Below are 14,401 nucleotides of genomic sequence, written 5' to 3' on the forward strand. Positions count from 1 at the left end.
AATCAACCTCTGATGCGTTTCGGCTCATTTCCCATCAGTGGTGCATCATATCCTCAAATAACAGTGTAATTATCCTTTGCCTATCATACAAGGACAGGTCTACAGTACCAGGATACAATTGCACATTTTTCTCTGCTAAGCCTCCAGGGCTACTGTGTACATTTGTTTGCATGATGGTGCCAACAGCTGCACTCAGTACTCCAGATGTGATCCCACAGCTTAAAGCCCTGATTTTTCTACAATAGTTTTTACAATATAACCTAATGTAATGACTGCAGCCCGGGACTTGGTCACTTTTTGATATTATGTTTGATGATGTTGCAAGGTTCCTTAACTTAAACTCTTTGACCCAGACAATCCCTGCGTTTCTGAGCCATGTAATATCATAATGTGCACCAAGTTGTTACATTTTCTTCTCAATATTTAAAGAACTGAGAGCATAAATGAAAGTTGGAAACAGGGGTAAGGAGTACATTAGGTAACTGGATTTATAGAGTCATTATTGTCATGTGTGCAGAGGAATGTGAAATTATTACTCAACGTGCAACATGTCAGCACTTACCTAGCACCATGACAGCGAGGGTAACAACTTCACCTTGAAAATCTCAGTACAAGTTCTACAACAATATCTACCACATTTTCTATATTAAAAAATACTAAATTAAAACAGAAGCATAGCACAATCAATCACAGATCATGGAATGAATACAACAAACCAAGTGAAGTACTTGTTTTCTGTTAAATAAAAAGAAGTTATGTATTTTAATACATTCTGAGCTACCATGGCACTGTACAGTGGCAACATGCTGCATGTTGATCAGAAATGCGAGTTTCACTGTATTTTATACATGCAACAATACTGCCATGTAAGTAAAATTTAACTGAATAAATAAAATTACAGTAGACATTATAAGGCACAGTATGTAGACCATATATTGCTGCACAGTCCACTTAACTTTGATTTTTATCTAAAAAAGAAATATGCTCGAAAAAAATAAGCACGGCTGCAGTCAACGTATATCTCTGGTGTCCCGTTGCTCTCTTTGGTGTACACCTCTACCTATTAAAATATGTTTTATTCATACAGTGTATGTAATCTACCGATTGACATTATAGTTCAAGGAGGTCAAACTTATTACTTCCACATTACTTAAGCAGTACAGATTTAAATATTTCAGTTATGATACACAAATCTCTCATTAAGATTTATCACTGAAAGGATTTTAAAATAAATATATGAAAATAAAAATATGAAATAAAAAATAATTTTAAACAAAACATGCTGTCTAACAAATGCATAAACACTATAGACAAATGGATGACAAAAAAAAAATGCAAATAAAAGGGTAATTGTATTGTGCGATGTATAAAGCCACATTATGTGCAACCCCTTTCAGAAAGTGTAGAAGTTGTACCCATCCATAGGTCAGTTGTTAACTGTTGCAGATGGTGAGTAAGTTGGACATATCTTGATTTGGATATACCTCTAGCTCTGCAGGGAAAGTATCCACAAGCATTTTGAATACAGCGGACACAATATCATAAGGCACAAAACTTATAGCTAGCAAGATTTCAATTTGTAGACCAACCTTTTTGTTGTTCTTGCAAATGCACACTAAACTAAATTTCTGAACGTTTCTCCATATAAACTTCTGAGTTGGTAAGGGGAACACACTAGTTGTGCTAATTTGTTCCTCTGCAGATTTTTCCTACATGTATTTGTCACTGTGCCCATTATTGCACTGACTGGAGATGTCCCAGTGCATTATGGAATTGATTTCCATGGAAATGTGAGATGTGAAAGGCTAATACCACCGAGACTAAAGTTAAAAGACAACATTTCAATCCAATCAAGAAATGGATTCTCTGCGTATGACCTCCTAAAAACATGTGAAACAATTTCAAAACAAACGAATCCCAGAAAATTATAAAAAATGTAAACCATGAAAATTAGAGAGGTCCCATAAATCTAAGCCAGGAGACTCAATGTTTCAGAGTAGCATACTTGTTCTCCTGTTGGAGATTCTGCTGTTGTAGAAGCTGTTGATAATACCTTTCAATAATCATAGAAATTATGTGATTGGCTGTCAGAGTCGTACTGCTCTTCTCTCTTTGGTGCAGCAGTTATTTCAGTGGGATTCTTCTCCTAGTTTTAGAAGACAACCATGGAGTGCATATGTAATTGAGGTTTTCCCCCAGAATGTTGACAGTTTCCTGCACTGTGGTGCATTGTGAAGGGCTCATAGTGGGTCTGGACAGCCAGATAAGTCTACCTTCAGATTTTATCATACACTTCTAAACTCACATGAGATTCTTTGGACAACTTTGCCTCTCTGCAGAGACATGTGGCCTCAACTGTATTGACCCTTAGTCCACTTGTGCATGCTGCACGTGGCTCTTCCTCATTCTGCAAATGGAAGATGGGTCTGTGCTCTTTAAGTGCTGTATTTGTGCCCCCCTCTCCCTTTAAATCAGCGCATGAGCAGCAGGTATAGTTGGCTTCTCCAGGTATTCCCAACTCCTTTGCAGCGTATCCCCTCTTAAGTCAGACCCCTGAACTCACTCAATGCCACCTTCTTTAAAGCCCTCATCCCAAGAGTAGCACAAACTCAATGCACTAGCACATCCAAAAGGTGTGAGGGGATCTGGTCAGTCCTGCTTGGAGCAATCAGTCGTGAACGTAATTAAGGAGTCCACCAGTGTTCCTGTTTAACCGTCCTTCGACTCAGAGACATTAGTCTGTTCTATTCCACCCCTGCCACCAATGTAAGAATAGTGAGTCTTTACAGCCAGCTACCCCTGCTATTCCCACCTTCCTTGGGCAGTGTTTCTTACAGATCCAGACCCTGAGCTCATTACAGTATCTACTTAATTTGATCAAGTCTATTTTTTTATTAATATTCACTATCTGTAAAAAAAATAAACCTGTTTTGATCAACAAACACAACCTCAGTATGAAATCTTCACACAAGCTGATGGAAATACAAAGCATGAGCTCAGCACACAAATGTGCTGTCAGAAACATGAGATGTAATGATTTTTAAAAGATAACTGTCATTTTTTCTTAATTGTACAGCACCTTTCTCAAACCCAAGAACTTACCTTTAATGATGTCTGGGAACGATGAAAAAGGGATTTTTAAATTAACATTTCAAAAAGGAATGGAATTCAGCCATTCATTAAATACATTCTAGTTCAAGAATGCCATAATTTAATGAAAATGTAATTGTCCACAAATATCTCATCTGAAATTGTCTAAAATTTACACGGAAAATGGCCCAAACTATGAATAATGTTATCAAGCATCTGCATCACTAGATTACACGTTAGGGAAATGTCTTATACTTAAGCAATTTTGGGCAAAACTACTTGTATACATCTTATTTAGCATTGAATTTTAAACCATTCTGTAATCGCTGCACATTATTCATATGCTTTTTTGTTTCTCTTATACTGCACATTTGGGAGGGGTGGAGACATTTACGGGATTGCCAAAATTTTACATTTCAATGAGAGAATTTCATGACTGCTATGGGATTACACAGGAAGGTAGTTAGAGGTTAACCACTTTGTACAATTTCATGAATGTACTATAAAATTTGAATCTATAATATTGGCAAAACAAATTAACAAAAGTTACACTTATTTATTGACAAAAAAATGACACTGTGGCCCTGGAATTCATTTTGGGGTGATAAAGATGATATCTGGGTACCCTTTACAAAAGATGGTGCTGAAATCTGAAAACAAGAGTATCTTTTACAAAGAAATCTGAAGCTGAAGGTTTTCCAGACTAGATGGGATGGTGTAACAACAGGTAGTACTGCTGTTTCACAAATTTTATATAACAGTTCCCAATCTCTGATGTACAGTCTATATGTTCTCTTCGTTTTTGTATTGAGACTAAAATCATGAAGCCAGGCTGCTTGACAAACCTGAATTGATGCAGTCTGCACTGGAAGGTCATTTAACACAACAGCATAAGGTGCTTATAACACTGTAACTGTCAATATGCCAGGTTAAAGGAGATGGATGAAATCAAAGCCAGAATGAAAGTTCACTTTGAATCAACTCAAAGTTGAATAATAAAATGCACACAAAAAATACTTTTTCTAAAAAAAGGAAGTTTATTTTTTTGTCTGAAATGGCTCAAATACAGCAATTAAAATGTGTGGGCACTGGCTTCGGCCTGATACAGACATTATTCTTTACTGGATGGCGTCATAGCACCTAAGTACCCAGCAGTTCAAACGGTGACAGCAAGAGTTTTAGTGGTTTGGGATCCCTAGTTAAAAGTAAATATTGTAACATAAAAGATATAAAAAAAAGTAACATTCACACATTAACTAACCAAATGACAACATCTGAATTAGCATGTAACTGCAATAAAGATAACAACATAAAATGAATAAAATCAAATTTTAAAAAATCAATTCACAACCCATAACCCTTTAGGCTTTTACATTTGGAAACAACAAACAGGGTGATCAAGAAACAGCACTTTTCTGACAGCAAAATAAAAAAGTACAATTTTGAGTGAACACCAAATACTTCAGGTCTGGAATTTCTTTTTCACACAGCAGTACATGTTTTATGGTGCACAATTCCTTCTTCACCCTGTGAACATCTATCAATAACAGATGCACATATTTAATTCTTCTTTGATAAAGTGATTATTTGAGGAACAAGTGCTATTAAACCTACCTGTTTAATTTGTTTAGCAGACAAAAGATACCTGCATAAGAGAAACACCGTGATTCCACTGTCACTGGATTGTGAGCCCAACACTTACTGTCTTTGTAACACTTAGAACGGAAAACAGTACATAATTGGTGATACAGTATATTTGCCATTTCCCCAAAATGTAAACAAGCAGTCTTTCCCTGGTACTATATTTTCTTGATGGTAAATAAGATCCATAGGGTTAGTAAAACATGAAATAAAGGAACACTAGAGCTTATGACATTTTAATTAACACATAAAAATACACATGATCATCTTTGATAAACCACATAAGACTCTGGACTGACTTCGAGCGCCTTTTTCTTTTTTTCTGTTTACCAGAAACACACATTATTCTGACTGACTTCAACCTGAGTTGAATTGACAATAAAACAACAAAACCATGGCATACTGCTTAATTCTCATGGCCCCTTGAAAAAAAATGTAAATGATGGTGATCAATTTTTAAAAAACTCATCTTAAGTGCTGATAAAAATATCGTATGCAAATCACAACTGATCTTCAATCAGTGCAATGACTAGTTTCCTAATTCATTATGGTATAAGCACTCATGATTACTTTCTCATCTGGAACACAAGTCAAGTTTGTCAAAATAATAGTACATCTTTAACAACTTAAATGTATTTTTGTTTTGTTCAGCCACACACAAAAAGCATTGATTACAAATGGAGTAATGACTTTGGAAACTAATTTAAAATCTTTACACTGACCATTGAAGCAGGTATCAAGGTTTACTTCAGAATCTGCCTGCCACTACAATAAGAAATGATAAAGTAATAAAAATGTATTTTGCTTTCCATACTGCTAGGGAAACTTCACTTTAAAAAAGTAAACTATGACAGAATGTTTCCGCTGCAATGCATCTTTAATGAAATAAGTTACTTTGTACTAGACATTTAGCTAGAACAAAATTAGGAGAAGGATTAATTTACATCGCATAGTTCCAAGAACAACTCTAGAAACGTGTCAAATGAAAAATACAAAGGTATAAGGTCCAATCAAAAATGTTTAGTTTTTGTACAGTTTAACTATAAAGCTCTAAAACAGATATGTGGTTTGTTTGTTGTTATACTCTAATATATTTATATATATATACAGAATTTAAAAAGATGATTCATATTTAAAACACAAAAGGCTTGCATTTGATCACTAGGACCAGTGCTAAGCATTTTTTATACTACTGTACTGTTTTTAGAACTATAGCCATCACAGGCTACATAATTGAAATGATCTGAATAAGAAAGTTGCAATAAAATCTCTTGTGAATGACTGCTACAGACTTGAAAAATCAACTTTTTCTCCCTTTCTGACTCATTTTCTTTAACTTTAACAAATTCATTGATAGGTATACTGATGTGCTTTGTCGGGTAAGGAGCTGTAAACAGAATCACAAGAAAAATACAGCTACCAGGGCTTGGCAAGAAAGCCCTTGGGTATTTGTATATGGCACACACTGGATGATCATACAGAAACCACTTGCAAACAATTCAACATTTTATGCATAAAAATTGTCACACTTCACACTACCAGCATTATAGCCTGCAGGGTTTTTTTGTTTTTAAATTAAGGCATAGTCAAATATTTCTATGTACAGATTTTACAAAGGCTTTTGTTATTGTATTAGTGCCAATAGGTAGACAAATTATCTAAGAATACAAGACACACACATAAAAAGAACAATGTAAAAACAATGTCTGGCTTATCGTTTACCAAATTGCATATCAAAATATTACCAGCAAGAGACAAAGTAAACTGCTTTTCACATTCATTTAACTAACCAAGGCATTGGATGTTAACAGAATTTCGGAGTGTGCAAGATTATATACCAGTGGATAAGACAGACATTGCCTACTACATGCAGGCATTAAACCTAAAGGAAAATGGAACCCATGATAAAACTTGACTGTGCTGCATCTTCAATCACCTTACACAACAGCATTTCAAAAGAGGCTGCTCCTTCCCAAGTAGGTCCTAATTCATGCTTTAACTTTATTTTTTTCTACTTTTTTGTTTCTTAAAGCCGTATGTATGCGAGTCCCCCATGATCTTGAACTTTAGTTTCTGAAAGCCTTCTGAAGGGCATGCTAACAAACTAAGTTGTTTAGTAAAAGGAAGGGTATCAGAATATAAACCTATCTGTGTCATTATAAAATGCAACATCTTTCCCGGATTCGGTTGGCCAGACTTTTCCTTTTCTTTTTTCCATTCTTCTCTTTGCTGTCTTCTACTTTTCGTGCACGGATTTCTCGCATTAAATCAAAAAACACCTAAAAGAGAATGATGAGTTAATACATAAAGGGAAAATTAACAGATAGTAACAATATATTATCATCCACTAAAGATTCAATGAATAAAGTGTGAAATCCACAGGACATAGTGTGAGATATCAAGAAGCCTTTGGCCAAATCAGTAATGTTATTTATTACATGTGTTGTTGATATGCATAGAGTGAGCCTTTGGATAGGCTTTAAGGAATAGTTGTGTCATAGGAAACAGTCAAAAGGTACAAGGTATGTCACAGTTGTTAATGTCCTTAAGGCAGAACACATCATAATTAAAAGCAACATTTTCATCTTGCTGAAGCAAAGGGATGGATCATTATCCATCTTTAGGCATATACTTCATGCCTACAAAAAAATCAAAACACAATAATATTTTACTACAATAATGTGTAACAAATCTAGCAGACATGAACAGCAAAACAGAGTCTAAATATAATGGCTGCTTTGTACTTTTGGTGCTGATGCTAATACACTATGAAACCTCATAGGATGAAAGCTAATGAATATTTTAGAAGTTATAATTTCAAGCAGTTTGCGGTACTTAAGCTGAAAGTCATATTCATAATTTTACAGGCAAATCTTTTAACGTTTAAAGGTTCTTGTTTTTCAAATCTGAGTGTAATTGCTGCTAAAACAGTGACAGCTCTGAGCCACTGTAACATCACAAATGCACACACACCAAATAGCTGACATAAACAAACTAAAAAAAATTATACTACAGAAATTATAAAAAAAAAAAAAAGTTTTAAGGTTTTGCACCAGCTAAAAGCTCAAAAATCTTAAGGAAGGATTAAAAGGCCAAATCAGGAACAATATTTCCTAATTCCTAAATTTTAAACAGGGAAAGATGACTGCAGTAATGTACAGAGACATCCTGGATGAAAACCTGCTCCAGAGTGCTTTTGACCTCAGACTGGGGTGATGGTTCATCTCTCAGCAGGACAATGACCCTAAGCACACAGCCAAGATATCAAAGGAGTGGCTTCAGGACAACTCTGTGAATGACCTTGAGTGGCCCAGACTGATGGAGCTTAAGAGGTGCTGCAAAGAGGAATGGGTGAAACTGGCCAAGGATAGGTGCGCCAAGCTTGTGGCATCATATTCAAAGAGACTTGAGGCTGTAATTGCTGCCAAAGGTGCATCGACAAAGTATTGAGCAAAGGCTGTGAATACTTATGTACATGTGCTTTCTCAGTTTTTATATCGATACTAATAAAAGGCAAAGCCCTCACTGACTGACTGACTGACTAATCACTAATTCTCCAAGTTCCCGTGTAGGTAGAAGGCTAAAATTTGGCAGGCTCATTCCTGACAGCTTACCTGCAAAAGTTAAGCAGATTTCATTTTGAAATTCTACGTGTAACGGTCATAACGGAATCCTACTTATGTACATATATACGGCCATAGCCTGCAGCTCGGTCGCCGTGTGAGGTGGAGTTGCGTCACCCATCACCACGCCTCCCACGTAGTTGAGTGCCTGCCCATATAAGGCCGTCCATCACCAGCAATCCAACAGAGACGATGCGGCTACGAGGCGTTTGTCATTCCTAAGACGAACACGATTTTCGCGAGATACAAGTTTAGTGAGAAGACGCAAGGTATAAATGAGACTTTTGATCACTTTGTAACAAAGTTAAAATTGTTGGTGAAGGACTGTGCTTATGCAAACGAAGATGAGATGGTCAGGGATAGAATAGTGTTTGGCACAAACTCAGCGAAAGTGCAACAGAAACGTTTAAGTGCTGGGTCTGAGTTAACATTAAATAAAGCCGTGGACATTGCAAGATCGCATGAGATAGCACAACCACAGCTGAGAACCTTTGATTCATGTACTCAGAGCGGCTCACGTGAACTGACTGTGAACGCAGTACGCACAGAAAAAGCAAGAGCTCCAAAGAGCGCTGAGCAAAAAATGCATTACACAATTGAGAAGGCAGCAAAAGAATATGAAGTGTGTGACGCATACAAGCATATTCATAAGTGCAGGTACTGTAGAAACAAAGCACACGGTGGAAAAAGTCAATGTCCAGCTAAAGGTAGACAGTGTAAAAAATATGGTAAATAGGAAAGCAAGGTGTAAAGCTTAAGTTTAAATTAAGTTCATAGACACGCTGCAGCTAAATATTCGCAGGCAAATCCACAACTTAATACTGGGAATGCCTGTTAAACATCTTAGATTCACGAGTACCGATTTGGGTAGTGAACACTTCGATGAATGAAACCTGTTATCTTTACAACGGTTGACAAACATGGAATATAACTTGAACACAACACATCCTCCAAATACAAACCTGATTGAAAGAAATGATAATCAAATCCTTGATGACAGCAACACTCATAACAGTGGCAAAACTATTACACTGACAATCATGTTAACGTTACTTTTAAAATGTTTAAAATGGTATTTTGCTAATTTTAAATAAATTTGCAAAAACCTCAAGTAACCTTTTTTCACGTTGTCATTATGGTGTGTTTTGTGTAGAATTCTGAGGAAAAAAATGAATTTAATCCATTATGGAATAAGGCAGTAACATCACAAAATGTGGAAAAAGTGATGCGCTGTGAATACTTTCCGGATGCACTGTACATATACTGTTCATATCGTGTTCAGTGAAATCATTGAAATGTTCAGGAACTTTGCAAAACTTAGCAAAATGCAATGAAGATAATGGTAGTAGAACAAACAAACAGTTTTGAGTTGATAATGGTGCAATGGTCTTTTAAATGTCACTGACAGCTAAGAAAATGTCTGCTAAATTTGCTGGACCCATTACTGTGGCCAAAAATGTGACCGAATGCAAACCTCTTTGCCACATTGCCTCTCCAGGATTAAATTAGTAGAATTAAATATCACAACAGTAACATATTGTGCAGACAGGAAGCATGAACTAACTAAGGCTTGCCCCCACATATCTGATAGCAGGTACTGTACTAACCTCTCTCAAACTGAAAAGTACAGTTTTTTTTTTTTTTTGCCCCAATGAGTTTGTTTACTGGCACTACTACCAAATAAGCGGAACACTAAAGCATGTTGATTCTTCACTACTTCCTGTTTGTATCAACTGCACAGCACTGTAGATAATACTATTAAAAGGGTATACCTGGATATTAAAACACAAGTCACATAAAAGTTCATACAAAAACACACTAAATTTAGGATATGAATACACCAACGTATTTCCAGTTTCCTTCTGCATGTTTAAATGTATTCACAAGTCTGCTAATTTGTAGTTCACTACTAGGATCAGTGCTATATAGCCTTTGGTTGTGCTGTCCCATTAAAGACTGTCAGCTCTGTGATGTCATGCTGGCCTTGTAAAGCATTATAAATCAAAGAAAGAAAGGAAAAAAAGCAGCTGTCTATGCAGGCTGCACTGCAAATTTCCAGGAAAATACACGGCAAAGATGGTCACAGCAAACACAGCATATTGGCTGCTAAAAAGCTTTGGTGAATTTCGCTGATCAACACTACTCTTCTGTGTATTATATACAGTATATAAACCCATATCCAGTAATCCTTCTGTTATCAATAAATCATGTGATTTTGTATATAGAGCAAAATATTTGTGTTAAGAGAAAAGTTTAGAAGAATTCCTGGTCCTATAATTCATTTCTTATATTTTGTAAATATGAAAGAACAGAAAATGAAAAAACTAATTGTTTCATTTCTTACAAAGAACAAAAGAAAGTTTTTTCATGCTATACTGTCTATTGTACTGTATTTTGTTTTTGTGCATATATTATGGTCATTATATTGTTAAGAAAATGCACCGTTCTGCTTCTCAAAACAATTGTTTTGGGTTATCCTGCGAAAGAACTGACATCCTGCAGACTCAAAAGTGATAAAGCGGTTATGTAGGATTTTTAGTGAAACAGATAAAATGAAACAAACACAAAAAAAACTCTCAAAAAATGGGATGAGTCACAGCAAAATTTAAAATGGTAGTGAGTAACTAGAAGTGGAAATGCTTGCTTTTTTCACCATTTAGCTGGGAAAATGAAAAGGGACAGGGTTAGAGACAAATGTACAACCAGAAGCCAAAAAGTTCAAAATTTATTTCCACAACAGTCAAAAAAATTTGTACTATAAAATAAATTACTTCAAATAAGTAATGACAAGCACTTAGTGATGTAAGACTGCTTTGTGCCATATACCACATGCACAATTGTAAAAATATACTCAAAGACACTTAAAAACATTTCAATTACTAGTTGAAATTTTTGCGTCATTTACCATTACAAAATATATTCCTTAAACTATGCAAGAATAAACCTTATAAAATGACAATGCCTTAACAGAGTGATGGCCCCAATTTAACATTGTTTGTTAACAATTACCTTATCAACATTTGCTCTTGTCTTTGCAGATGTTTCTACATAGTTTACACTCCACTGTTCAGCACGTGTTTTTGCTTCTTCGACAGAAACTTGACGCTTGTCTTCTAAATCTGACTTGTTTCCCACGAGTAAAAATGGAACATTTTCATCTTCTTTTACTCTCAAAATCTGTTCTCTATATGAAGAAAAGTAACCAAACATTATCAGGATTGTAAATATCTATGAAGGATGTATGAAGAAGAAATTTTACCTTGGACTTGCAAATGATTATGGCAATACAGGGATGCGATAACAACTCATTACACTGATTTAGCTGAAAGGTTAATCCAACAAATACTACAAATCACAAAGATGTTGTATAAATATTTTCTTTAAAACTCTATGTCTCTTTCTTGGCAGCTCAAGCAGTTTTCAATCTGCTTGATCTTTTTCCACATAGTATAAAAAATAGTTGTTAAATACATTTATAAACTACAGAAATAAAACAATAATAGTGTGGTTTTTAATCATAGTTGAACTTGAAATGAATAGCTAAACATTAAATGGTCTCATTTTTGGCTTTGACTGAAAGGACTATAGCAACTTCTAGTGCTAAGAGTTTAAGATTTATCTTAAGGCGGTATGTATGTATGTATGTATGCTGTATACACACATACATACACATATACATACTGTGCATTCATATACTGTATATACATATACACATGCATACATATATACATACATATCTATTATATTAAAAAAAAATTTTGGGTTAAGACGTGATCATCTCGGGGGGAGACACTTTGAAGCTCCATGCCCTACTTACAAACAATTTCTCAGAGACACTTTAAGGTCCCAAGAGACAAGGAAGTGAGACAAAAGGACAGCTGCTGTACAGGCTTTTAAATGACTGACGCGCAGCGCGACAAGCAGATCACGCAGCTCAGTAAGAGCAGCTGTTGTACAGGCTTTTAAATGATCGACGCATAGCGCGACATGCAGATTATGCGGCTCGGTCAATTATATCCACTTGCAGAGCACCGCACCATATGTCACCACAGTTGTAGACCCACAGTTACAGACCCAGAAGTGACGTCACTTTCGTTTCAGGACTGACTTTGTAAAATTATTTTTGAAAGGTTTCGGCAGTTCTTGTTAAAGCCTGGAAAGTAACGTCAGGTCAAGTGCCCGTTCAGAAATTAAGCGATAAAAATGAGAAGGGAAAAACAGTACATCAAACCAAATAATACGCATCATTGTGAAGTTCAGAGGGTTTCTGCCATCATGTTGTGCTATACATCAAACTACACAATACGGATCGTTTCTGTGAAATACACTATTAACATTTATGTTGTGTTCAGGTCTGTGGGAACCATTTAACATGTGGACAAAATTAAAATCATCAAAATCTGTGTTAATTGAAAACAGTTATTTGTTTATATTCATGAAATGAAATATACAATATAATTACAATGTTTACACCATGATGAAGTTTAGTAAAACATTAATAATAAAAGTTATTACATTTTTTCAAATGTAAAGTGCAATATTTTTCTAAACCTGCAGTTTCGGTGGGACTGTGAGAAATGATTGCATATTTATACTATTTATATTTTATAATTGTTAACCTTTACCATCTGAGGGTAAGTAAGTGACTGAGCTTCGTCGTTAACCCCACCACTAATCCGCTGTTCCGTCATTCGCTGCCACCACATTGTTTTCCCATCGTTATTGCTCGGCACAAACCAGCCCTTATTATTTTCCATCATAATCAAAAACTATTGATTCTTTCGTAGAATCAAAACACTCGAACAGATTTTGTATATTTTATAAGCAAATAAGAGCGCTAAAGGTGGATACAGATAATCAACAAACAACATATATTACATTTTTTGTGTTTTTAAGTGGTGAAATTGACTGCTCAACGCAAATGAAGTAAAAGTGTTCATAATAAGACAATTCAAAATAAAGCGAATGCTAAGAGGCGGTTGAAAAAAAAAAATCGACAATGAAGAAAAGAGTCTCGATGATCTGGTCGTTCCATTCACTTTGATTTGAATATAATTTTAAGGTCTCATTGAAGCAGAAGCACATCTAACAGTGGATAGAATTAGATAAGATCCAAAAACCTCTTGTGAAATAGTGTTTTGCTGCTAAAAAGAAACAGGAAAAATGCTTAATCTTAGGAACTTCATACTACACGAACTCTAGGAAAACAATCGCCCGCTGAGATTAAACACCCATACTTATTTATTGACATAACTTGAACATGACATATTTCTGAATTTTATTGTGATGCAGAACGAAAAATAAATACTGTACCAGAATATAAGAAGAGAAAGATAGACAAGGTTAAAATGCCTGTACAAGCAGTCTTTTTTTTCCCGAAGAAGTTACTCTCTGGGATACTCTCTCATGAGATAAAAATGGTGTTACAGTTTTCATACTACGTGAAGAAATTCAGCACTTTTTGCAAGATGCCAAACCAGACATGCACGCAAAATTCTCCGATGTCCGTTTTCTTATATCCCGGTCGTTTTTAGTCAACATATTTGAATATGTGAATTCTATCAACCTGGCACTGCAAGGAAAAGATATCACAGTGCTCCACTGTCACGAAAAACTGACAGCTTTCAAAATGAAGCTCAAACTATGGCATGGAAAGTTACAGAATAAGAACTTTGCCCCATTTCCATAGCTGAACACATATATTGATGAAAATTATTGACGATATCCTTGAAGTAATGAAACAGCATGTATCAATTCTTAGCGAAGAAATTTCTCACTATTTTCCTGACCTACGAGAATGTAAAATATACCAACAATTTATCAATAATCCATTTGTACTCTCCATTACTTACCTACCTTTGGAGGACAATTTAATTCAAGAACAGTTTATTGATTTGATAAATGATAGGGGTGCAAAACATGTTTTACGTGAAATGTGTCGTAGTGATTTTTGGATTGAAATGGCCCAGTCCTATCCCGATGTTGCAAAGATGGCTCTAAGAGTGCCGATTCCATTCGCAACCACCTATGAGTGTGAGACGGCTTTT

At 35.4% G+C, this 14,401-nt stretch overlaps 1 protein-coding gene across 2 annotated transcripts in view; it reads right to left on the minus strand.

Moving 5' to 3' along the window:
* Positions 1-4,107: 4,107 nt before the first annotated feature.
* LOC120529530 (ras-related protein Ral-A) overlaps positions 4,108-14,401 on the minus strand; it is an 88,851-nt gene continuing 78,557 nt past the window's right edge. For both annotated transcript variants that reach the window (XM_039753402.1, XM_039753401.1), the window contains exons 4-5: positions 11,364-11,538; positions 4,108-7,010 (exon numbers count right to left, since the gene is read on the minus strand). In XM_039753402.1, coding sequence (XP_039609336.1) covers positions 6,888-7,010; positions 11,364-11,538 — 298 coding nt within the window. In that variant the 3' untranslated portion in view covers positions 4,108-6,887. The remainder of the gene's footprint in view (positions 7,011-11,363; positions 11,539-14,401) is intronic.

The sequence above is a fragment of the Polypterus senegalus genome, chromosome 5, assembly GCF_016835505.1.
Source record: "Polypterus senegalus isolate Bchr_013 chromosome 5, ASM1683550v1, whole genome shotgun sequence".
Taxonomy (NCBI): Eukaryota; Metazoa; Chordata; class Cladistia; order Polypteriformes; family Polypteridae; genus Polypterus; species Polypterus senegalus.